Here is a 26,213-nt window from a genome sequence, read left to right as displayed (position 1 = left end):
AACTTGTTTTACTACTAGAAGAGAAGAGTAAAACCAGTCTCTGGTGGCTAGGGTTAGCCTCTGCCTTCTCTCTGGCAGATAATACCATAATAATGGCCATGGCATGGACCAAAAATCTGCAAAATGCCCTTCTGAAAAGGATTTTATATTGATGTTACCCCTTCCGTTACACAGAAACACAGAACATGTACACAAGGAAAAGAATAGAAATGCTCCAGGAAATTAATGACTCAGCGGAGAAAATGTTGCTGAGCTTGTCAGACAGCTTTAAAGTATGGTGGGTTTAGTTTTATTTTGGTTTGTTTGTTTTTTCTAAATAACAAAGTTGCACTAAAACAACCAGGATTGCTGATGATCCTGGGCCACTGAACTCCCAGGCTCCATTTACCGCAGCCTGTGGTTAACTCTTGGGAAGTGTAACTCCTGGCTAGGTAGACTTGTGCTGCAACTCTTAAGCCAGCTGCTTCTTAGACCTGTTTGATGCTGATTGAGCCTCAGCAGTCACTGGAAGGCTGAGTTATTAATTAAAGGTGTGCAGATTATTCTGTGGGACTGGAGGACATGTTCCCAAGGAAACAGTGGTAGTTTTATTGTATCAATTCATGACTAGCTTTGTAGTTCCTTCCAGAGCACAAAGAGCCGCCATTCCCTTAAACTAGGGAAAGTGGTAAAGCAGGAGGCTAAGTGGTGGTGGGTGATTGCTGGAACTTGGTTATGGATACCTGCAAACCAAGCAGGTAAGGAGGATTCCTATAGCTGAACTGGAAATTCAGGAGATTTCTGGTTCAGCCAATAAGAGCAACATCTATAAGCAATATTTGGGGCTTGTCACAAAAAAGGTGGTGGTGGTGTGGGGGGTTAAGCAGAGATAGACAGAATAATTATTTTGTGTTCCTGCTGATTCATACTCTTGGGAAGCCTGACATCCTTGGCATTATTCTGGAATAGTATTACACTTTATGTTCATGTTGCATCTTAACTGTGGAACAATTTCTACAGGGAGTCTTGCAACAGTACTGGGATCGCACCGGGCATATCCCCACTCCATCCTCCTGCTCGCTCAGAAATATTCTTGAGGGAACCAGAAACAAAGCAGACTTCACAGTTCTTTAGATTTTGTACAAGACTTCCTTTATTATAAATAAAGCTGCATGAGAAGATCTATAGAAATTCAACAGTGTCCTGCTATAAAAGCAGCGGTTTTAAGTACAGCATTGTCCATCAAGGAAGGCATATTTTTGGTGTTATTGCCCATCTCAGCTGCATTGCCAAGACTGATCTTCATACTACAGTTTTAATTCTGAGATAACATATTACACACACCAACCCTAAAAAAAGACAAGTAATAAATAAAGCTATTTGCTATGTAGTATCCTGTGAGAACTAACCCCTCAATAACCAGCAGTTAAGCTGTTACAGGTGGATAAATTCTCATTCCTTCACCACAGAGAAAACATTGCAAAGACTTTTCATTAAAAACATTGGATAAACAAGCAGCAAATCCTGCTCCTTGAATACTGGATAAGTTTTGGATTCCTTTGCTGAAATACATTTTTATACCCCCATAAAACCTGTATACAGAGCAACACAGAGAGAAGCCATATTCTGTGGCTGCCACATACTAAAGAGCGAACTCCCAAAAGCTCCCCTTAGAAAACATTCAGCTCCTGAACAACAATAATAACTTTAGACCAAGACATTTCCTAAAGGCAAATGGCTCCTGGGGCAATGTTGTAGATCAGTGGTTGCTATCAAGCCACCACTAATTCCATTGCTTTGACGGAGCCTATAGTAAAATATTAAAACCACAAGTAGAAGGTGGAGGGAGTGGTTGGCAACCAGAGTTCATCTGTTAAATTCACCTGGTTAGCAAACAGCAAGAACAGCGCTGAGACACAAGAAAAGGGGGGCTGGACAGGCACTTTACCTTTCCTTAAAATCTCTCATTTTAGGATCTGGAATCACCTCTCTTTAGGATCTGGGCATTACCAAAGAGATGTTGTGTGTTTGCTGCTCACATCTCATATGCTATTTGGTTTAAAGAACGTTATTCACTTTAAACCACAAAACCCCACTTCCACCCGCACCCTCGCAAGCTGCTTCCTAAGAACGCTCAGCCAGACTTCAGTCAGGGCAGAACTAAACACGGGCAGCACTAAAATCTCTTAGGACATTTTTAGTGGCTGACAGCTGATGGAGCTGACCTGTCTTATAAACCTTTTTTATCAAAAGTGAGTGTGGCCTTTTACTGACAGGGCTAGTACTCAGTGGGCAAAGATTTAATACAGGAGAGACCAGGCAGTCCGAGGAATGATGCATCTCCTTTTACCACTGCACGGGTCTGATCCAGAGAAACACTGTGCACCCACATCTTCTCAGATGTGACACAGATATACCTCTGCTGTACATACTGATTTATGGCTTACAAAGAAGACCTCTGCCCTGAGGCTTACTAGAGCACAGCTTGCAATCATAGAGTACTTCTTCCCCCAGAGAGGTATGAGTGGGTTCCCTCACAGTGAATAGACCTAAACGCAGAGAACAGACCTCTTAAAAGGTGCTCAGGGCAAAATGAACATATTGCGTGTAGGAAAATCAAGCCAAGCAATTTGCTTTCTGGAGAATCAAATACATAAATTCCTTGGTTCAGCTCCAGCTTGGGTTCAACTAAACCCCATGGGAACACTTCAGGGTCAGTTTGGACTTAGGAGAACACAAGCACACAAATACAGAAAATGAAGAGCAAAAGATTCAATCCGCTAATGAGTTTAGGTTCCCTTTGAGTCTGAGCAGCAGTGCTGGGAGCTGTGTAAAGACGAGTTAAGGCATGTTTACAAGCCCATAGCACCAGAGTTACAAAGCTTTGTTCTGACATTTTAACAGGGGAGTTGCCTTATTCTGTTCAACAGCCTTCTCATGCTCCCCTGCTCAACCTTACATAAAAGCTATTTTTCAACCCTGAATGTCATTTCCTGAGAGACCTGGGTCACAAATTTGTTTCTGTTCTTTGGACAGTCTAAACTTAGGTTGCTGACAGGAAACAGCAGAGAAATTTGTATTTCTCTCTGGCTGGGCTGGGAACACATTTAGAAGCAACTCCAACCACAACTGCTTCAGCACGAGCTGCCTGCCAGCAGCCCATGCAAAGCTGGATCTGCTACAGGCACGGTGTGGTAAATCTGAGCAGGTAAAACCAGCAAATTGCTTGGGTTTGCAAACAACTTACACAGCTTCCAACATAGCCTCCAGGCTCCAGTATTCACCCACCCACCCTGTATATATGCTTGTTGCTACCTGCTTGTCGTGTCCCCTGAGATTGTTCCTGCCCTCTTTCCTACTGGGGAAGGCTTTCTTGATTTCAGGAAAGCCGGGGGCTTACAAGCAGTTGTCAGCATTAGCAATTAGTCCTGCCTTGCTGCTCTGCCAGCCCTGGCAGTCTCCCGGGCACTCATGGCCAAGGGTGCTGAAGCAAGCACCAAGATTCAAGACTCCTTCCGACCGGCATTACCCACCAGCCTCTTCTCTCCCATTTTGCTTCCTACTCCTTTTCTGCCCAGAAATATTACTTAACCTCCCTATAACTTTGGTGATAAAAGTCATGGGGAGCAGCAATTTGAGCAGAGAGTTCCCCGTCCCCACCCGTGTTTTCCTATAAACAGGCACGGAAACAGGAGTTACAGCTTTCTCTACTGGTGGAGGGACAGATAGAAGCAGACATCAAGGAGGTGGTGGAATGTTTTTTACGAGCAAAAGGGAGGAAAGGACGTGCCTATGGAGAGGCTGCTTATCAACAGGCTGGAAAATGAGCCTCATGCTGTACAGTGTCCCTTGTAGCGATACAAGACAAAAATCTTCTCTCTGATGCATGTGATAGAGAGGACTGATAAAAAGAGACAAATGAAGTCATGGTGATATCATCCCTGATGTGTCTCACCACCCAGAACAACAGGATTCAGAGAAGTCCTAATCTAAAACACTGCAGGAAACCCTAGAGAAAGAAAACGATAGGAAGGGCTCCTTAGCCAGGCCTCCAGGAGCAGCACAAAGATTTTCACTAAGGCCCCTGGCTTGGATCCTACATGAAGCACACAAAGGAGGGTGAGGAGCTACTGACCCCTCTCCTCCAGCAGCCCCTTGGCATGGCACTAACATGCTGCTTCCTGAGGGAATTCAGGCACTTCTATTTTTGCATTTTTTTAACCCTCCTGGCTTGAAAGCCTGCAGAAGCAGTCTTCTTCCCATTGCACCCCCAACTCATCAAATTGCAGTCTACTAGCAGCAGCTCCTCAGAGCCTCATCAGAGCAGCAGTGTTTAATTGAGGAGACCCTATATGGAGGCAAATGGGTAGCTATTGCCTGGAAGCAGACGGGATGCAACACAGACGACAAGGCAGCTGCAGAGACAGCGCTACCAAGCTCTGCTACATATGCACCCCCTTCATCTCCTCCTCCTAACTCAGAGCCTTCACGCTAGCCCTGGCCTCATTAAAACCCTGCTAGGAGAGTCACACTCTCATTTGCAGGGTGATTGTTCCCTCCTGCTACCAGACTGTTGAGATTGGCTTCATTACAGGATAATTTTGGAGAACTGCTGCTTTTATGAACGAAAAACCTGTAGCAGCCCTTTCTCTCTTGGCTGTTCTCAGCCTTGCTGCCCTGAGGAAAAGGAAGCAAACAAATAAACCAAAATGCCAGAACCCTGTAACAGTGTTAGGCTCTTTTACCCAAGGTAAAAATGGTTCCTGTCCATTTACCCATGGATAATGGCCAGAATATAACCCACTAGCCACGTCACCATGAAGAAAATGGAAGACTCCAATGAAATAGTCTGAAGACAGAGACTCTGCTGCCTGCTGTGCCACATCCTCCCCAGGCAGAAGAAATGCGCAGGGTGCAGGGGTGAAGGTCAACACAAGCCATTTAAACTAATGCTGCAAGTCCTAATAAGAAGGCTTTTTGTTTTAACTACAGTTTCTGTAAAGAGCTGTGATTGATCCGAAGATCTTCATCCAGTCCAGATCCTGTGTATGACCCTCCTCTTCCCCATGTCAGCATCAGCTGTCTGCAAGCACACAGGCTCCTGCCATCCCAAGATCCTGTGTTCGATTCCTCCACCCTTTTCTTATCCCTCTCTTACTAAGGAAAGGAAGTATTTGGCCATCACCACCGTTTGCATTGCAGGCGTCTGAATAAATTAGTCATATTTGTTGCTCACTACCACTGCAGCATGACTGAGGCACAACAGAAAAACACATTCTTAGCTGCGTAAAACCCAGTCAGCATAGCAGTGGAGCAGAAACTTATACTACACTTTCCAGTTTCTCCCTATCCTGCCCCCGTCCCCTCTCCCTTACTGCACAAACCATGGCCCAGGACCCGTTCAGCTGCAGACAAGAAGCTGTACTGGAAAAGTCAGTTGTCTCCAGGAAGCTTCGGAAAGCTGCCTTCTGGACTTGTGCTCGGAGAAACAAGTGTTTCGCTGCTGGCTTTAGTTAAAGGGATTCCTTACGGATCCCATTGGTTTGTGCAAGGGGAATGTGGACTGTGTACTCATTTATCAGTGCAGATGTATTCCTGAGCATCTCGTGGAATGTGTCCACTGTCTTCCTGTAAATGTCCCTGCGTAGCACAAAGGGACGGAAAAGGTTGAGAGGCTCAGCCCTCTGGAATATGATGGGGAAGCCCAGCTCCGCTGGTACCTTCCCATTGCCAATGAAGAAGTGGTAGAGCTTCTTTTCATGCAAACATTTCTCCAGATATTTCAGCATGTCCTGTAGACGGGTCTCCAACTTCTCTGGGGCCCAGTCCTGACTGGGACGTGCCTGCAGGAGATGCAGCAACACTGTCTTCAGGTGGTAGTTGGTGAGGCCACTTGGACCTGTGAGGCTACACTGCTTCCCATGGAGGAAGGAGAGGATCTGAAGGCAGCTGACATGGCAGGCGTTGGCAGGCAATGTTTTGGAGACCAGTTGGATGAACCTCCTCTCATACACTGCAAAGGTGAGAAACCAGTGAGTGCTGGAAGGGAGGTCCACTGCCAGGCTGCTCCGAGGGAAATGAGAGATGAAGTAAACATCAGAGTTCTCATACTGCACCACAGGGGTAAGGTTGAAGGCAATCGATTTTCCTGACTTAAATTTTATCTTCAGGGCTCCTGGTGAGTCCAGGAGACTGAAGGAAAGGTCAAATTCATACTTGTGGGAGATTCTGTTCCAGGCCTTAGTGACTGCGATCTGGAACCACTTCATGACTTGGTCAGCATCCAGATATTGAGTATTTTTGAAGCACAGGAGGTCTTCCATCTCACTGCTGGGCCTGGTAGTATTGGCTTGGCTATGGAGGAGGCACAGCATATCTTCCCCTAATTTAGTCTTGTCACAGATGCAACCTGTCACATCCTCATCTGCCCTGCATACTTTGATAGTGCCATAACCTTGTTCATCTGGGGGAAAAGAGTCACCAGAGCACCAGATCTGGGACTTAAAACAGTATGGCTCTGGTGGGGCAAAAGGCACTATCAGATCACAGACAAAAGGTTTACGCACTCTCCAATTCTCATACATGCTCCCTACACCCATGCAGTCTTCCACTTCCATGTCAGCATCCCGGTTACAAACACTCCTCAAGGCCTCCAGCAGGTCATCTGCAAAGCCTTCCACCATCTCCCGCATCCTGGCCATGTCTCCAGTGGTACCCAGGATGCGCTTCTCATAGAAGCTGGCCAAGATGGCCTTGTCAGGGAAGGCCAATCCTTTAAATGCTTTCCCCAGGACTGCCATGTCATCCTCTTCTCCTCCCATGTCCTGCCAATTCCCTTCCTGGAAATCCTGCCTCCAGACCTCAATCAGCAGGAAGATGACCATGGAAAGGGCAGTCCACATATCCCATCGGACCTTTTCCTCTTTGATTTCCTCCACCACCTCTGCAGCCTTTTCCAGAGCTTTCTGTGTGGCTTCTTGCTCTGCAATTTCCTGCTCTAAGCGGAGCCGCTCCAGCCGAAGGGTCTCCTCCCGCTCCTTCATCTTCTGGATGATTTCTTCCGTGTTCTCGGGGACAGTGCCATTTTCTTTAGGGAAGAGCAGTGGATGGTTGACGATAGCTGTAATCACCACTAGGCACACCCGCAAGATTCCTACGGGCATGGCAGTTCCTTCCCTGGAAGAGAAAGACAGGCAGAATGACACATAATTCAGGGTATGTTCCCTCAAGAAGAAACACGAAAGAAACTCCCCACTTGAATAAAAGCTTTGGCATCCTTTCTAGTCCTGAAAAGACTGCTTGAGTCTAGAAGCTCCTGAGCACATACCTGTTTCTGCAAGTTATCAACCAAGCTTCCTAAAGGGACTTTATCAGCAGATGGTGAGGATGAAAGTGTCCTTTTACCAAATTAACTTAAAAGCACAGAACTGTGAAAGCACTTGCTACTGTCAACCCACTGTAGTGCTGTTGGGGTGATGCAGGAGGGCATGTCTTTCCTCCATCCTTTAAAGTTCTCCGGACAGAAAGGGAAAGAAGCAGGCAGGACCTCCCAGGTGTAAAAGAGCAGGATTGGAGATGAGCGCCGCTTTCCCTCAATGTAAGGCTAACGTTGCAGATGTGCCAATGACACAGGCAGGGCTGTCCTGGCCACCTTCCATGTTAAGCATTTCTGGGATCCACACAGCCTGCTTGGATTTTCACTGCCTGTGCCGGTTATGTGCACTTGGATGGGAACAAGCCTGCAGAGTTTTTTGCTTACAAGCAGGCACCACAGGCAAAGCTCTTCCTGCTTCTCAGCACCATCAGGATCGGGCTGCAGCAAACCTTTCTGGCTCCCAGGATGCCTCATGAGTGCAGCCCCTGGAAAAAGGGCAGAGACAGAAAGATTGCTAAACTGGAAAGGGTTTCCTTTAGTCCCGTGGTTTTAAAAGCATCGTGTTGTTTATTTTTTATGCTTGCTTCACTATTAATCTGTGGAAACATTAGTAAACACTATAGCTTTGATCTAAGCCACCTCCCCCGAGCATCCCCTTCGCAGCTGTGCTTGCAGCCAGCTCACTGCTGTTAGAAGGGAGCTCAGCATGGCTGCGAGACACACCCCAGGTCTGGTGTCCCTGCGCTTGCCACAGGCAGCCGTGTGCCAGCAGCAGTCCCATGTGTCACCCCTTGCACAGGTCATTGGCATGACCGAGACTGCTATGGTGTTTTGGAGTTGCTTCGGGCAGTTACTGGCTCTGCTGCTTGGACCTCACTAAAGCTTTTCATGCCACAGGGCTCATGATGGAAGAATTTAATTCTCAGATTTCTGGGACATGGTCTCATTGCTGGGGCATCCGCCTGGCTCTGACAAGGCCTCCCAGAGGTCTGGGCCAGAGTGTGCTCAAGCTAAAGCCTGGACTGTGTCCTCCAGGAGGCATTTCTATTTCTGGATGGCTGGCGTGGCTATCAAGATCCCAACTGCCTGCTCAGGGCAAGATAATCTGAGGTTGTCACCCACTGCTGAGAAGTGGCAAGCTCACCAGTCCCTCTTTCTAGCAACAACGCCCCTCAGGCCTAGCACAAGAAGACCAGAAGGACAAGATGGACGAGCAGGGGTATTTCTTCTTTCATCTGGGACATTTTAATACAACTGCTTTAAGACCTCAAAAATGTGTTTGAAAGAGAAGTATTTCTGCAACAGAAATAGAATCTATCAATAAAATACCTAATTCAATGAGACCAGGAATAGTAATCTCATTCCTAACAAACAAAATCATCCTGCTGTGGGAATGAGTCTGTTCCACAGAGTGCCAAGAGATAGTGAGGTACCGTGTGCGCATCAGGAGCTGAGGGCTGTAATTTTCTCCCCTGCAATAGCTCCTTCCTGGCCTGAACCCAGTGTGTTTCGGTGCCATAGCATATCCTGCTGTCCCAGCCTCTAGGCAAGAAGGAGAACATCTCTGACAATCTCACTTATGCCTCCACAGAACATGCAATACAGATAGCTTCATCCCAGTGGGCCTCGTTACCACCACTGCACAACAACCTGCTGGCTTTAGATTGCGGGAACTTAGATTTCCTCGATGTGAGCGCTTACTGTACATGGGAACTGTATCCTTTGGTGTGCAATTACCTTTGTTTACAAGAGGGCTGGGACCAGAATAATAAGGGAAGGGAACAAGATTGAGATAATTTGTCCAAGCAGCAAGAAAATTCACATGGCACTGAGGATAACGTGAGGTGCTCCTCCCTGTGTAACATTTACTAACTATCCTTTTTTTTTGATCCCATGTACTTGCATAGATGAATACCCTTATGCAGACATTGCTCTGGAGATGGTTTGTGGGCCTTCCTTGTCTTTTTTACATTTACATTAACTCTTTAATTCATCAGGCAATGAATTAAAGCTGAATTAATGCCCAAAGCTGGGTGGTCCAGTTATTTTGTGACCTCCATGCTTGGCCTCATTTTAAAAATAAACTGGGGTCACCCTGCATCGCAAAGGCCTTTATCAGATTGCCGGCGCAGGGCAGGAAGAACTGGTGAGTTCCTTTCCTTAGTGCTATGCTCTTGCAGACCACACGTGCTTTCCAAGCTTAAAAATAACATGGCCAAGGGCCAGGTGCCTTCTCTTGGAGTCTTGACCAGGAGAACATCACTGCTCTTCCCTGCTAGACTTTAGTGCCTGCAGATGAGATGTTTTATTGTTACTGGATTACTTCTTAGATGTGTAAGGCTGAAAGAAGTCGGCGTCCTTAGGATCTTCTGGTACCCTTCAAGACTTTCCCATGCCCAGCTGCCCATGGCCACACCACTCCCAGAAGTTACCTGCTCCAAAGCTCTGCTAGCAGAAGGGGTTAGGCTAGACATCCCCAGGTCCATCACTGGCCAGCTCAGCTGTGAATTCATTCAGAGTTACACTGGCAGTCTAGGCTACCCAGATGACTTTGCAGGAGCAGGTTAGGAAGCATGCACACAACCTTTTCCCCCAGCAAACTCTGGAAGACAGTCCATATGAAAAGTGGAGGTCACAACATCTTTGGGTTGCATGAATTTGCAAGAGGCATGCCTGTTTTCAGCCTGAGCTGAGAAAGTTTTTCCTGGTCAAAACTTCTACTGTAGCTACTCATGCCAGAAAAGAAAGCCAAACTAACCCCAATTAAGGCTTAAGGTTAGTGACACTTAGTGACGAAGGTCGGTGGATCCTGGTCTTGACAGCAGCAAGTGTGGTATGGGCAGAACATTCTCACATCTCATCAGACGCAGTTTTCCTGGCTAATCAGAAAGACTAAATAATACAGGTGAAACCAGTAGCACTGCCTGCTAGTGCAGTCCAGTCTTCCCCATAACAAAAGCAGCTCTTTTCCCTTGCTTTTAACTTCAGCCCAAGTAATTTAAGTAGTTTAAGTCTGATAAAAATTATGCCTGCAGTCTGAGACAGCTTTCTTGTGGGGAAGAGGGAGAGTATCCAAATGTTTCCAAACTGGAGACTAAGAAAGAGAAACATTATTGTTTCATCTATGCATCCAATTTAACAACATTTCAAGCATGAGGGAAAAGAAAACCAGTATTCAGCAGGTTTTAAACAGCAAGTTCCCAAAGCAATCTTCAATCTTTTTGTATTTCCTGCCACTACCAGTTCCCCGCCCTCCCCCAAAACAGAGTCCAGGCTTGCTAACAGGTCTATCTCCTGCAGACTGTCTCCTGCAGACTCTCTCATGGCAGCCCCGGGGCTCCAAAGCCCTCTGAAGGAAGGCACTGTGGTCCCTGTGACATCGCAGCAGGCCACCCCCATGAGCAGCCAAGACTGCTATTGCTCTGCTCCCTCCATCAGGGCATCCCCAAGCTAAGAGCAAAGACCCCACCTCTTGTGGTCCCACAGGCATGAAGCAGGGAACGGAGGTAGCAAAGCTGAGGAAAGCCACTCAGGGAAAGGAGTAAAGGCCGGGAGCAAGGGGGTACGTGGAGCCCCATCACCTCTATGCAAAGCTCCATCTCTTCTCACTCACCTAGTACGTGATGCTGCTTATTCAAACCCACCTCTGGCACCAGAATTAGTTTCCTCCTAGGCTTTTCTGTGGCACTCACTGCTTCAGTGACTGGATGCTTCACCAATCTTAAGGTTAACACCTGCTCTGAACCACCCTGGGAAGTGAGGGGGCAGGCGCCATTCCACTGTCCAGCTGGGGAGTGAGGGCTCAGAGAGATAAAACCAGATAAAAACTGCTGCACAATGAGAACCAACCATCAGCTGCATCCTGCAGCACTTGGGATGTTGAAAAGCTTCACCAAGAGCACCCGCAGCCCTCCACCCTCTGCTCCCAGGCAAGTTAGTCCTCATCCTCCCAAGCCTGAAGCAGCCTCCCTGACAGGAGGATCCTGATCAACCCCACGGCAGGTCCTGGATAACACAAGGAGCCCTAAGAGGGGAAGGGGAAAGATGACGCTGCTATCACGCATTTCAGGTCGGTGCCATGAAGCCACACGCAGAGGGAGGCCAGCTGATCTGAAAGCCCTTTGCTGCACAACTCAGTGATGTTCGGTTCACCTGCTCACATGGAGCACGGTTACAGGCAGCATGTTGCAAGGAAAGTGAAGCAGGACACGAAGCCCTTTGGCATGTGAGGCCTTTGCACAGCCAGGCAGCAGCTTGCCTAAGGTCAACTGATGGCTGGAGAGCACCCTCTGCACAGGACTTCGAGAGCTGGCTGAAATTCTCTTGCACACACATCAAAAACCAAGTGGTAAGTACGCCCATAGAGGCTTGCTCTAAAACTGGCACTGGAAAAGACTTTCGCCACTTTCTTTCTTCAAGAGTTCCTCAAGTAGCTGCACTTTTCTTACCTTTTTACTCCCTTAAATTTTGAACGACGAGAAGCAAAACACACTGGCTGGTGTTCAGCAATAAACCAGATAGGAATGAACTGAAGCTTGATTCTTAAATTAGAAAAACCCAAGTCAAGCCACTGAATGCTGTTCAGTAATGCATTGAAATATGCCAAGACGTCATTTATGACAGACTCGATTGCTTCCTGTGATTTGGCCGAGACAAAAGGCAGTGAATAGGTGGCTGCCACATTGTGTTTTGCTTTGGTAGGCTGCAAGAAAAGTGGTGATTCAAAGAGATGATAGCAACTACAGCTGGTTAGGAGCTTTTTTCATTGAAAGTTGCAAACTTTTTTAAACCAGAACTTTGATGGGAACAAATATGATTTCTGAGACTCTTCTTGGAAAGGTCCTTGAGGTCTGGAAAGGACTCTGCAGCTTGCTATGACTGGAGAGATCAATAGCCCAGAACAGCCCCTGCATTTATGAAGACCAAGTCAAGACAAAAAGTTTGCTGAAAGCCCTTTGTAATACACTATGTTTTTCTTCCAGTTTGCAAATACCGTTGCCACCTTTGCAGGGATTCAGATATGTGGCTGGCTCCAGCAGAAAGGAATTACATTTTCTTATACTGGGGACTACAAGCTTTGAATTATAAAAAAACATGCACAATGAAAGAGAAATGGGAATCGCAGATACACAGGTCAGTATTATTGTTCCTGCCAAAAACGTGGAAAGAGATATGTTATTTAATGAACCCCACACTGTGCTCCTGTTTTTCCACCATTTCCCTGACACCATTTACAGAGCAGTCAAAAAGCCTTTGCTGGCTCAGAACAGATGGTAAGGGCCATTTTCTTTTCAGCTGCCACAAGTAAAGCCTCAGAACAGATACGTTCTGTGGACGTACCTGTTCAGATACACGCTCTGTGGACGTACCTGTGAATAGGTACCATGAGAGAGAGCAAGACCCTACTGAAGATATGACTGGTCTCTGCCATTAGTTGCTGGGAATTTGTTGTTCGGATTTTGCCTCTTTTGCACTGAGGAGAATGAGCATTTTTTCAGGTTTTAATTTTATATGCACGTATGATCTAAGCTTACGCACAGTAATCTAAGCTTTGGTCTCCTTCCCAGCCTCTGAGGATGAGGGTTGCTGCCCTCATGACTTGGCTGCTTTTAGGTCAACGCTCTGCTCTCCAGGTTTGACATGGGCTTTCACAGGACTGGAGGAACTAGTTTTGGCAAAACTTCACTCAAGCCTGTCTTGTTCTCAAGACCAGTTTTACTGAAGAAATATTTTCTGGGGTGGGCAGGGCAGGAGTCCTGTTTTGGTGAAAATTTTCAGACCAGAAGTAAGTGAGGTTTTCTCCTTGGTCCATTTTTGACCATGTTTGTTGGGGCCCGTGAGTTATCCAGCAGCCCAGAGTGATGGACGCTGCAGCAAGCTAGCTCCTGGGAGATATCATGCCTAAGCTTCACATCTCAAAACAAGAGTTTTCATGCTCACCTGAGTCAGCAAGGTGGGGCTGCAGCATCAGGTGGGGCTGGAAGGCCCTCATAGCTACGGTGAAAGCACAGAGCCTACATACTGAAATACACCTCAGAGTGACTCAGGGTTTATGCATCAGTCTACCCGTCCCACCCCACTGTGTACGCATTAGCACACGTAACCCTGCCTAACTTTCACCTGGCACAGGCAGCAAGAGCCCAGGGGATCAGATGAGGATCCTCAGCTGGTTTCTGCCTTCCAGGACAAAGATCCCAGTGCTGCAGTGAGAACATGTCTCCAGAACTATACAGAACCACAAAGACCTCCTAATTCTGGCTCCACCATCAGCTTTGACAGCACCCAGAGATCACACAGCATGGGGCAGTGAGAGCTCCTGCTCTCCCATCTTTTAAGCACACAGGCAGTTGTGGTACACACAGCCCAGTCAGGAAAATTAGAAGCCAAAAAGCACAATAGAGAGTCTGAGGGGCAAAAACTTGTGCTGCTCTTTTACCCCCTATGAATTAAGCTTGCATGTAGGACGTTGGTGTGACGAGCTACCAACTGGGACAGAACAGTGCCAGCCACAGCAGATATAACTCATGCTCTGACTTGTCTTCTTGACCATGAGTGCTATAGACAAAGTACCAAATTCCAGTTGCTGGCATAGTTGCATTTGTTTCAGCACAGGCTGGTGTGATCAGGCTCTGCCTTTGACTCCTTACCAAAGCCATGAGTGAAAAGAACCGAACGCAACAACACGTGAGCTGCTGAGGTCTAGGTGTCAAAGCTGGTACCACAACCAGCTGGCCTGCTCAGGACTACCCAAGCCAGGTTTGGCAGAGCAACTGCCTTCCAAAACATGCCTGGAAGCCCCACCCCATATTAGCTTCTTGGCTGCTGGACAGCAGTTGGACAAGGCCACTTCACTTGGCTGATAACTATTGTTTTGCCATTTGACTGAGAACATGTTAGCCTTTTGTAACATCTGTGGACATCCTGTCCCAGGCCTGCTGCAATGCCAACAGGGTCAGTCGCACAGCCTGAGTCGGACATCCTGCCCAACAGGTCTGCTGTGGACTTTCGGAAGCAATATTTTCCTCCAGGGGTCATCAGATCAGGTATTTCCAAGGAAATGCTGATGCTCATCCTGTGTACAGGACTAGGTAGCCCTCCCTTCCCATGGACAGGCAGATTCAGGGTGGATAAGCATGTGAGCAGCACTGACATTACTTTAGTGGCAGACACTACTGTGTGCCCCAGCTCCAAGTGAGAAGTGATTTTACTAGCATCAATTCAAGCAGAGGAGTGCTTGACTTGCCCTGGGAAGGACAGGGAGATTCTCTCATGTCTTATGGTTGTTCACTACCTTTGCCATCAGGAAGATTTTTTTGCCCACGCCTCATTAACTTTCCTCTGCTGCAGTTTGAACTCCTAACTTTCCAGTGACCACTGTGGTTAAAAGTAGGATGACTGTTTCTTTTCTTCTTGCAGTAGCACTCAAGATGCTTGGAGGTCCTTTCCTTTGGCCTCAGCTTTCTCTGCACACAGATGCATTTGTAAGATGTTGCCATAAAATCCCACAGCTACCCTTCTCCCAAAGTCTAGACAGTGTAAAGTTTTCTTTCTGGTACAAAAGGAGTTACTACCTTCTAGGGCTCTTTTCCAAAGCCCCAGGAGATGTGGCACCTGTTACATTTTCAGTTTCATCAGCAAATGGAGGTTTTATCTGGATGTTACATTTTCAGTTTCATCAGCAAATGGAGGTTTTATCTGGATATTTCTAAGTCACTATTTCCCAGTGCACGCTGGCATCACGACACTGACCAGAACGTGATTCTGGCCCCCCTCTTCCCGTCCTGGAAACCAGCAGCCACCATCAGGGACAGCTGTAATAAATGCTAAAAAAAAGCAGAATCATTTCATACACCCAAAGCACTCACTGTTTACTCACTGTAAGGCTGGACCCAAGAGGGGGTGCCCATGGAGACCAGAAGACAAAGCTACCAGTGTGAGGAGTGTGTTACTCAGCATTCTGTCTGTTGCCTGAATATGTTTTTTTGCTTTTGCCAGCTCATCTCCCGTCAGTAAGCAGCACGTGGGCAATCTGTGCAGTGCCTCAGGTTCCCCCTGCTACAGCCAAGAAGGGGTTTTACAAATTGGAATATAGAGCTGGCTGTAAGGGAGGCAGCAGGAGAAAGGTAGGAAGCATGCATGTGTCTCCCACCCACGTACTGAGCTGTTGTGATAGGATCCTGGCCAGGAACAGCTTGGCTTTTTAAGGCAAATACATTTTGTCTGTTAATTGTGAGGAAAACAATTGGAATAGTCTGAACTTTTGTGGGTTTTTTTTTTAGGAGGAGAAAAGACACACACTAAGAAATAAAAAAGAAGGTTGGTAAGCTCTCACCAGCTCCCTCCCCCTCAAGCCCAGCATGATGGGAGCCCACGCAATAGCTGAGTATCTTGCACAATCTTTCATCCGCACAGACGGACACGATCCCCCTGCTGCTTTACCAAAAGCCTGACAGCCTGATAGTGTCAACTGCAATGTATGGAGCAATGTTGTAGCAGGGACACTCTCTGGCCTCCACCTGGTGCTCACACTGGCACCCACTCTGGCTGGCACCCTCTCAGCAACACGACCTCCTCGTGCACGTGAACACAGCCATGGCTCATTGATCCCATCTGGCAGTGACCTCAGAGAAAGGCAGTTAGAATGCAGAAAAAGGGTTCAATTACCAAGATGTTTAAATCTGCCCTCTTTCTCCCCACTTAACAAGGTAGAGAAAAATCGTACTGGTGTTGTTAAATCGGGCAGTGGTTACTCTGGCTCTCCTCATCCTAAGGTAACCATATACCCTACATCACTACACATTCAACTTAACTGTATATCATACACCCATTGAAATGAATGCTTCCATATTAAAAGGGTTGGTGGAAACATTATTAGAAAGTTGATTTCCCATCAGGGATGCACCACTCCAGCACATCCAAGAAGAGCACATACGGATATCAGCACGGCTCAGACACAACTCGCAGAATGATTATGTTTTACATGTGAAACTATGAAGTCCCATTTCAGTCATGTAATAACGAGCACTTACAGACAGTAGAAAGCACAAAAGTTGCCAGACACTTCCACACTGAGATGCTAACTAAAGCAGCAAGAAGAAATTGTCATTGCAAGCTGGGAATGTGGCTGATCTGAGATCTACTCCATCACAGTCTTGACTCAGTGACAAAGCCACACTCCTATGTCAGGAGACATGCAGGCTCAAGTATCTGCTTAAACAGGACTCAAAAACACTGGATGGGATTGGAGCTTTGTGTGATATTGGGACTATTGTTTTGCTAACTAGTTACAGCTGTTTGTATCCAAATAGTTGAGGAGGAGCAGTATTTAAAAGTTGGCTATTGTAGCCAAAATGTCACCACAGAAATGAAAAGCAATGCTTTATTCCATTGTCTGAAATCCCTGTTTTTTTTATAAAACACAATGTAGTCAAATATAATAATAAAAAAATAAAGTAAAAAAAAAAAACAACAGACTGTGAAAGCCCCTGCTGGGGTGCGTAGAGGGTGTGGAAGGAGGAGAGAGCAAGAAAGAGCACTTTTACTAAATGTCCTGTTTCCTTGACTCTCACTAGGATTACTCCTTGATCTAAGCAGACAAATTAACCATTGCATGCCAGCATCTGCAGGAAGAATCAGGATCTCTTAGTTCATTACCTGGTGGCTCTAGAAAAGAACAGGAGAAACAACACAAATGCTTTGGGAAGCAGTAAGCCCAGTCTTGGCTCACTAGTCATGAACGTAAAAACTGCCAGGAGACACGCATGCACACAAATATGTTGGCTGCCGAGTACTGCTGGCTAACCCTGCTTTTCAAAATGAGTTTGAATAAACAAAAATGAGAAGAAAAAAGCAAAGCCATACAAGAAAACAAACTGCCCCACTTTTGTACAATATTTCCATAAAGCTCATCCCTTCAACATCCGCGGCCACCAACTCAGAGCCATTTTTAGTCAAGGCAATGACTCAGAGATCAGCCTATTGCCACATGCACCCATATTTAATAATTTCCTTGTGCTCTTTGCTCAGTCCCCTCAGCTTACCAACAAAAGCAAAAACTCTTTAAGCTCTTTCTTTCCCTGGAGAGTTTGTAAACAGAATGCTGGGAAGAAAATCTCTGAAAACACTCAATAGGATAAGAGTGATGTAACATGCACTGCTGTAGCAAAAGTACCAAACACACATGTTATGGCTGTGAAGCCACGTGGTTTTCATTTGGGATGTGTGGGGTGAACACATACACTTGCTTCCTTTATAACATAGGCGCAACAAAGGAAGGCTTTGTTTGAAAGCCAAGGGGCAGCCTCTCCGCACACTAAAGGCTAAGTTAAGACGTAATGGGAACTGTGAGTCATAGCTGTGGGGCCCCTGCTCCTAGGCACAAATATCCCCTCTGCTGCAACAAGCAAGGACTTCAGCTTAGGAGGGAGCAAAGACAGCTTCCAACTCTGCATGGGAAACTGGAAGCATCCAGGACGAGCAGCAAACACAAGGCTGAGCTGAGAGCACGTGTTGTAGATGACTTATGACACAAACACGTTCCTTTCAGTCCTTTCAGTTCCTTTCATTTCTCCATGTAACTCCTTCAGAGCTTGAGATCATAACCCTGCACTCGTTCCAAAGCATGAAGCAGCTACGGCTCAACAGGGAGGTGGGAGGGACATCAGCCAAGCACCCTCAGACCTTCTTTTGACTTTGGCTGCAGGAAAGTGTGGCCATGATACTTAGACTGACTCGCTAGGTAGGGCCACAGTTGAGCTCTACATTGTTAGGTCACCTAATGTGCCAAATAATTTATGTCACTGTGTGTTACAGTAAGGGAAGGTCTGCTGGTGGATTCCAGCTACCCAAAACATAAACAGCCATCTCATCCTTGCCTCTAATAGCCTGGAAGAAAATGATAGGAGTGTTCTTCAGTGATGATGAATGGGTTGCAATCTGCCAGGCAGAAGTGGCTGTGCTGCAGAAAATCCAAGTGTTTTCTCTCACATTTCCAATAGTCTCCCGGCATTTGGCTGCTAAATCTCCAGAGGCCTTTAGAAATTAAACTCTCATCTAAAACCAGTGGCAATCAGGTACCTGAACATCCAGGAGGAAATAGTCAGTATCTAAGCATTTTGGGTGCTGATAAGACACACAAGCAAAATCCCTCTGGGAAGCCCTATACTGTGAACACCAAGTGTCACAGATTAAGCTCGAGAACATCTCCTTAGCTACATCTCTGGTATGTATTAACATTCTACAAGAGCTTAAAAAATAGGAAAAAAAAGAGGTCTGAAAAAGCAATACAGTCTCTCCCCTCTGCCTACACACGGGGCCTACACCACGCCTGGATGGTTTCTGGAAAGTTTTTGTCTACTTTGTCCTGAAAAGCTTCCAGCAAATTTCCATCCCTGCCTCCCAAGGCAATCTAGATGACTACTTAACTGCTTCCACCTGTAGGAAGGTCTCCTTAACACTGCAGGTTCTTGCTCCAAAAAAAGCTGTAAGTCCTGCTGGGACTCCAGCACACGCAGGCAGTATCTTGTCTTAAGGAGCTGTTTCCCTCCTTGCGGCACCGTGGGAACCGTTTCTCCCACTCTTCATCAGGTCATCCCTGAGTATCATCAAGTCCCCTGCAGTTTGGAAGAACTGAAAGCAAGGCACTCTGAAGCTAATTTTTGTTCTCATTTGAGTTTGGCTGCAAACTCTACCTTTTCAACTGATGGTGCCCACCATTCCTTGAAGAAACCCAGAGAAAGATGCAATTGGTTACACAGGTGGCTGAGCTGATGCTTTATAGCTAATGTCACTTCTCTGTTCAGGCACAAGAACGTTCTCTACGTGCTCTTCCCCTGGTTTCAAAAGTAAAGGAACAGTATGTTTTCCTTTGCCAGGCAACTGAAATAACCATATGAATAGGAGACCATGCCTAACAGGGCCTAAATTCTGCAACAGTTGGCTTCAATGGTCCTCATTCTTGCCAACATCATGCTTGGTTTTTCCAAGCTACATGCATGGCAGTGGGGTGCATCAGATGTTCTCCCTGTAAATGTTGAAAAGCATCTCTGCCCTGAAGCAAATGTCACTGATATAAATAATGTGTTAGATCAGCCAGAAAAACCTGTCTCTGGAAGAGGGATAATAATGAAAGATGGTGGAGGGAAAGTAAAAAGTGAAAGGGCTTCATTTACACACAAGAGGATGGCAATGGGCCAGCTCTCACAGCTTTGATCAGGGCTGGCTGGAGGAGCATGCCAGGGAACACCAGGAGCTGAGCTTTCCTGGAGCAAAGTGGCCATTTGAACTGACTGGGATGGGAAGAAGAGGAAAGACACCATCCAATACAGACACAGATCCAGAATTAATAAAAAAAAGAAAAGAAGTCCCATACACTACATGAAGTAACAGGTACTCAGAGTTGTAGCAGGACATGGTGGCAACTAGGACTGCTGCCATCAGTTCCAGTTCCTCCCTTCCCACCGCTGCTACCCGCAGAGCCTTCTGTCATACTCTTGCAAAGCAGCACTGCCAGACGTCTGGGTTTCACCCAGAAGTTCTGCTTTCAGCGGGCTTTTCATGGGGTTTTGTACAAAAATGAAAACTCTACACATTGCTGGCTTGTAAAAACCACTATTTCCCTTCAACCCAGCTGCCTCTTTCGTCATCCCTAATGATTAAGAAGTAGTACAGAATCCCAGGCTTTTGTTCTCCCTCTCACTTGGAAGAGGGGGACCTAGTGCTTTCTCAGTCTGGGTAAGGTACCTCTGGCAAGTTCTCCTGCACAGCAGGAAATGCAGCAGCAGCTGCTATCAGCGAAGCATGGACCTGTTGGTTCCCTTCCACCATCATTCTCTGGCTAGACCCTAACTGTACCAAGCAGACAGATAAAAGCAATTTTATACTGAATGCCAAAAGAGAGAGGCTTTTAACACTGATCTTCTAAACTGAAGCCACTTCCAAATCAAACCTTCACAATATTGCTTCTTTTGCCTTGCAAGTGTTCTCAGACCCTTGCTGCTGGGAACATTTGCTAAAACATGAGACACACCACTTCCCTTCCGGCATCTCTGCTGCAAGGCTCACAATCTCCTACCAGGAGCCCATCAAGAAGCTTTTTTAAAATCACATCAAACTTGGAAGGAAGAATGACCCCAGCAGCACTTACCTGCTACACGACTTTGCAGGTGCTCATTAAACTTCACATTACTACTATCACCATGTTGCAGAGAAGCCTATAGTCAGTCACTCACCACTGAAGCACAGCCAGGAAGTCTGCAAAACACAAAGAGAACGAATGAGGAAGTTCAGGCAGAAGATGGGTACATAATGCAGTTATCTAAATTAGGGATTGATTCAAAGAGAGATTAATTCACCCTCTTACCTAATAAACTGATCATAAAAGCTCAAGAGACCAGAAATAATCAGCTTTGAAGTGATGGGGGGGGGAGTTTAAAATGCTGTTTCTACCATAAGAAAGCAAGCAGACATACCGGCAAGCGAGGACCTCCCTTCTCTGACTCCATCCTCACCCACCAGCCCTCTCCTTCTAAAACGGATTAGGGTTAAATTAGCAGATGCGTAAATGCAAGGGCTGGGACAGTTTTGTCTGGGATTGGTTTGTCTCAGAAAAGGCATCTAGCTGCTTTAAGCAGCTTGTGAGGTAGAAATACTCGCCTGGGGAGCTGGGCTTAGACAGCTACTGTGAGAAACAGAAAATGCAGGAGAAGAGACAGGAAATAAGTTTAAGAGCATACCGGAAGATGTGAAACAGAACCACAAAAGAAAAATCACCATATTTTAGGAGAGAGAAGTTAAGAAATCTTAGATGAAACAGGAAACAAAGCAAAGCCCTCCAAGCAGGAGTGGATGGTCCCAGCAAGCTGGCCGTAGGCAGATAAAGGAGCTGTTACCCAGCTGTTCACAGAACGGTTGTGGGAACAGGAATCCACCACCCTTGTTACTAGCCAAGACCACTTCAAACCCCCTGTCTTTATTCAGAGGATGATGAAATCATGTGTAGCCCTTCCATGGACCGAGCTGGGCTTTGGATCTGGGTCCTTTAAGGGCTCAGTATTAGGTTGATGCTCCTTCTCTTCTGAGCCCTTTCACTTCTGCAGCTGTTGGGGAGGCCCAGCCCTTCCTCCTCCCACGTACCTGTTCTGAACAGACCATGTGTATAGTTTCACTTCTCCATTTCCGTCTTCAACTGTGAGGCCAAATGGGCTCTGCCCTGACCTCTCAGTGCCTTGCAGCCTTCAGAGCAGCTTGCGACTCTACTCAACCAGCACCACAACAGCACCAGCATGGGGTGCTGAGCACAGGAGCAAGCCAGTCCAATCCCAAAAGGGCTGGATCCATGTTGAAATATCCCGGTGAACGCTTGTTAGAACTCATGGCCTGCAAAGCTTAGTTGTGTGGTGGTTTAGGGCTAGTTAGGTGCCGCAGGAGGAAAGGAACCACAAAGTGCCTGATGGAATTTCTGAGAGTTTAAGTTCGGGTCTCCCTCTACTACATGTCTAGAGGCATTGGAGAAAACTTGACAGGATGGGAGGTCTAAGATTACTACAAGAAAATCCCTCCTAGCAGTGGATGCATCTGTGCTGCCCCCTCCCACGCTGGCATAAACCTCCTCATCTTGCTCCTTCAGAGGCAGTTCAAGTAACACAGCACAGTGTGTCTTGTGGGTCTGCCCTCTACCAGAACAACTGTTCCATGCCAGAAGTCAAACCCATCCTGCTCCAGTGAACCTCAGCAGCTAGTCTAGCCCTCAGGTCCTGGCAGTAAAAGCTTTGTTTTGCTGTACAGCTCCGAGGTGGGCTTGCATAGAGCAGAGCCAAAGTTGGCTCAGCCGTCTTCGCATGACCCACATCTGTGTGGCAATCAAAACAAACATTCAAAAAATAGAATCCTGTCACAGCTGCACCTCTGGGCCAGCTCACCATCCCTTGAGCTACCTGAATCTTGGCTACCTGCCTTCCTTCCTACTGCCCACGCTGAGGGGTGAATGGGCAGAAGGTTTTGCTTACACAGCTGAGCCCACATCCCTGCAAAACCTGGAATTCATGGTTGGGCACACAATGATGCCGCCCAACACACACCCTGGCCATGCTCCCTCCTTCCAGCTGTAAAACCAGAGTCTCTACCTCTCCACCACCCAGCAATTACATGGGCTGATGGAAAGTATGCCGCTTGGCAGCAAACCTGCTTTTTCCCCAGAATAAATGGATAATAATAACACTTCAGATAGAAATAGCTGGCCCACCCAACGGCCCATTTTAAAGGGGATCTGAGGGAACAAGCCAGGAGCTTTTTTTTTTTTTTTTTCAGCTCCTTTCTCCATTGCACCATTGCTATGGATTGCAATTGCAGTTCCATGGAGCAGTGTGCCGGACAGGACAGCAAGGAGACTTCTGCGGACCCTTCACGGAGTTCATATACTTTATCAGAGGTCCCCAGGATAACTGCTTCTTGATGCAGCTAAAGTCTCTTGGTCTGTTCAGCCTGGAGAAGAGGAGACTGACGAAGACCTCATTGCATTCTACTGCTTCCCCACAAGAAGAGGAGCAGGCGCTGATCTCTTCTCGACGACGTTGACCAGTGACAGGACCTGAGGGAATGGCAGGAAGATGACGTAGCAGGGGAGGTTTAGGTCAGATATTAGTCTTCACCCAAAGGGTAGTGGAGCACTGAAACAGCTCCCCAGGGAAGTAGTCATGGTGACAAGACTGACAATATTTAAGAAGCATTTGGACAATGCCCTCAGACACATGGTGTGAATGTTGGGGATGTCCTATGCAGGGACGGGAGCTGGACTTGATGATCCTTGTGGGTCCTTTCCCACTCAGGACATTCTATGTTCACCTTGTTGACCGAGGCTGCATTCAGATTCAATTTTGACAGGACAGTTGTTTTAGAGGGGAGGCTGATGTGACAGGAGAAAGCAATAAAATTAGAAAAATAAACACTCCTTTTGCTGTGTACTTGTTGTACTCAGGGAACTGATTTAAGCTATGGGCAAAAAAACAAGTATGTCCCAATAGAATCCATTCAGTGTGTTTCCTAATATCACACTACCTGCATTAATTTATCTGCAGGCAAACTCCAAGATACTGAAACAACAGTCAGCAGGTAGGCAGCGGCAAAAGTCAGCCTCAAATTGTTCTTATGGAAACCACATATTTTTTGCTTAAAAAACAAACTTAGAAATTAGTTAGATCAGCTCGTGGAACACCAGTGTTAGGTTTCTGTGGGTCAGATTCCCTCCCCCTGTTATTATTCATTGTGTAAGGAGGATCACAAGCCCTGGCATCCCTCTGAGACCGCCAAGCAGCAGAGGCACACGGAAGCCCTTATTGCCATGGAGAGAACCAACAAAGAAACAAAAGAGGAGCAGGACATGCAGCTTTGATAGCCCTAGTCATCAGAGAGCCTGAAACAATGGCTCAGGAAAAGCAAAGTCCTCCAGTCCCTGACCATAGCTATTTAGTCTGACTGGAGGCACAGCAGTTGGAGGGGGCAGGAAAAAATGCTGTTATTATATTGTAATTCTCTGAACCTCAAAAAGAGGAAGACAGTTAGCTGGGGAGAGGCCACTGCCTGAGCTCTTGACAAACAGGCACAACGCCTTTGGTGTGCACGGGTCACTTCTCCCTTGCAGGTGCTGCTGCTGCAAACACATATGACTGCATTCCGCACTCCCAGGTCATGCGAAAAAGTGTCATCTACCAGCTGGGAGCCAAGCAGCCCTCAGGGCTGATCCCAGCACTGACATCGGCGCTCTCACCTTCAGCAAATCAATCCACCTCTCTCCACATCTGTGGCAATCACACTTCATACATGTATTTCTCATGTGGGAGCAGTATGAAGCATCTATTGTAGTGAAAACAAGACTGAAGCGAAGGCTTCAGGTTTCCATTCCTAATTTCCATGATCTGCTTTTCCTCAAGGACCAAAGAAACCCTTTTCAAGTACATTAAGGCAAACCTGGTCCAGCAGGTTTTAAAAGCAGGTGTCCATGAAAGTAGGCAGAATCACTTTTGTCAGAGCTGCAGAAGAGCATCATCACCATCACCAAACCAAATTCAAAAACCTCACAAACCAAATCTCCTGTCCAAGCGCTGCTCGCCTGATGGCTCATGTCCTCGCCTGATGGCTCATGTCCTTGCCTGGTGCTCATGCCGAACACTCACACCTCGAGATGCGCTGGGCATTGTTTAGGCTGATGGCACTCATTAAAAACATGTTAATAGTAACGTTTGCATAGAGACACTGCTGGTGCTCATCTTGCCTGACCAATATCTCCTGTTTTTCTGAAGGATTTTAATGTCAGTTCCCAAGAGAACTGCTTGAGTGGGAGATCGCCAAGTTGAAGATGCAAATGCCACTAAGGCTCTGGTTCTGAGTGTTACTTGCACAGCTCATGACTTCCAGCATCCCCCCAGTCCTGATTTGAGCTACGAGTACCAACCAGCTGTCTTCAAAAAGATGTCCACACACGTGAACAGCAGCTCTCCTAAAAACATCACTCATTATCTTTGTACTTACAGAGACTTAGTGTAGGTCAGACGAAAAGCAAAAAAGTTTTGTAAGGAGCTAAGCTGAAGGCACATTAACAGCGAACACGCAGCAACGCTCAAGGATGTGTTTTGCAGGGACTGACCATGCCCCAGGGTCACCACAGGCCTGAGGACCCCCCGTGCTGTCACCAACCCGCAGAGAGGTGTCTGTGGGCTCTTGGTTCAACTGGATTTGATCCTGCAGAGAGTCCTGTGCACTCTGCTGGAGGGGCTGCAGCCAGACCTCCCGCAGCTCTCCGGGCCCCAAAAGCCACCTGCATCCCACTCCTGGCGTCCGCCTCCCATCCCCTGTGTCCACATCCTGCTTCCCATGTCTGCCTCCTGTTCCCTGTGTCCCCCTCCCGTTACCTGTCTTCACCTCCTGTCCCCCGTGTCCCTTTCCCATTCCCCATGCCTGACTCCCATTCCCCGTGTCCCCCTCCTGTTTCATTTTCCCCTTCTATTCTCCATCTCCCCCTCTCATCCCCATGTCCTGTTCCCCGTGTCCCCCCCCCCCATCTCCATGTCCCGTTCCTTGTGTCCCCCTCCCGTCCCCATGTCCACCTCCTGTTCCCTGTGTCCCCTCCCGGTGTCCCATTCCTCATGTCCAACTCCCGTCCCCATGTCCCGTCCCCGTGTCCCGTTCCCCGTGTCCCGTTCCCCGTGCCTGACTCCTGTCCCTGTGTCCCCGTTCTCTGTGTCCCCCACCCTGTATCCCGTTCCCCGTGTCCTGTTCCCCCCATCCCGCTCCCCTTCCCCGTGTCCCACTCCCCGTGCCTGACTCCCGTGCCTGTGTCCTACCCCGTGTCCCCCTCCCGCTCCCCGTGTCCCATCCCCGTTCCCCGCTCCCCGTGTCCCCCTCCCGCCCCTGCCGGCAGCTCCCCGGACGCGCCGGCGGAGCCGCTGTCCCGCACGGGGCTCAGGGCACGCCGCAGCCCACGGTGCGGGGCAGACCCCGCTGCGGGACCCCCGAGCCCCCAGACTCACCGCGGGGTCCGCGGCGCCGCCGGCCGCGCTGCTGCGCGCAGAGCCCGGAGCTGCGGGCGCGCCCGCCCCGGCGCCGCTTCCTTTTCCCGTTGGTCTGTCGGGTTCTCTCCTCCTTTCCTTCGCAGCCCCGCGCGGAGCCCCCGGGAGGGGTTTGTGCCGAGGGCACCGCGAAACGCACCTCTCGGGGGGTTCTGACCGCCGGGGGTCGCGCCTGAGGGTCGGGAGGGCAGCGGGGACGCGGGATGGCGCTGGTGGTTGTCATCAAAGCAAAGGGGATCGCAGCGACGCCCAACCGCGGCCCTGGGACGAGGAGGACGAGGAGGAACTTGGGGGGCTTT

At 47.8% G+C, this 26,213-nt stretch overlaps 1 protein-coding gene across 6 annotated transcripts; it reads right to left on the bottom strand.

Annotated features, from left to right (window-relative positions):
• Positions 1-1,115: 1,115 nt before the first annotated feature.
• On the bottom strand, positions 1,116-26,161 carry ITPRIP (inositol 1,4,5-trisphosphate receptor interacting protein). Of its 6 annotated transcripts, none has more exons than XM_054071891.1 (4): positions 25,876-26,161; positions 20,499-20,605; positions 7,739-7,839; positions 1,116-7,155 (listed from the first exon to the last, which is right to left on the bottom strand). In XM_054071891.1, exons 3-4 carry the CDS (start codon positions 7,780-7,782, stop codon positions 5,493-5,495), a joined length of 1,707 nt encoding a protein of 568 aa, XP_053927866.1. In that variant the 5' UTR covers positions 7,783-7,839; positions 20,499-20,605; positions 25,876-26,161; the 3' UTR covers positions 1,116-5,492. The 6 variants fall into 6 exon arrangements, with proteins under 6 accessions (XP_053927866.1, XP_053927867.1, XP_053927868.1 ...); XM_054071892.1 differs by lacking the exon at positions 25,876-26,161 and adding an exon at positions 21,244-22,607; XM_054071893.1 differs by lacking the exon at positions 25,876-26,161 and adding an exon at positions 20,824-21,219.
• Positions 26,162-26,213: the final 52 nt, after the last annotated feature.

Source organism: Cuculus canorus, chromosome 7 (assembly GCF_017976375.1).
Source record: "Cuculus canorus isolate bCucCan1 chromosome 7, bCucCan1.pri, whole genome shotgun sequence".
Taxonomy (NCBI): Eukaryota; Metazoa; Chordata; class Aves; order Cuculiformes; family Cuculidae; genus Cuculus; species Cuculus canorus.
The sequence above is the reverse complement of the archived record's forward strand: the minus strand, read 5'-3'. Positions and strand labels throughout refer to the sequence as shown.

What these genes read in the sequence shown, in the direction of transcription:
- ITPRIP (XM_054071891.1), bottom strand. Translation starts at nt 7,782, where the DNA reads ATGGTGCTGAGAAGCAGGAAGAGCTTTGCCTGTGGTGCCTGCTT. An exon ending in TTTGCCTGTGGTGCCTGCTT is followed by an intron (nt 7,156 to 7,738) that starts GTAAGCAAAAAA and finishes TTTCTCTTCCAG; the next exon opens with GGAAGGAACTGCCATGCCCG.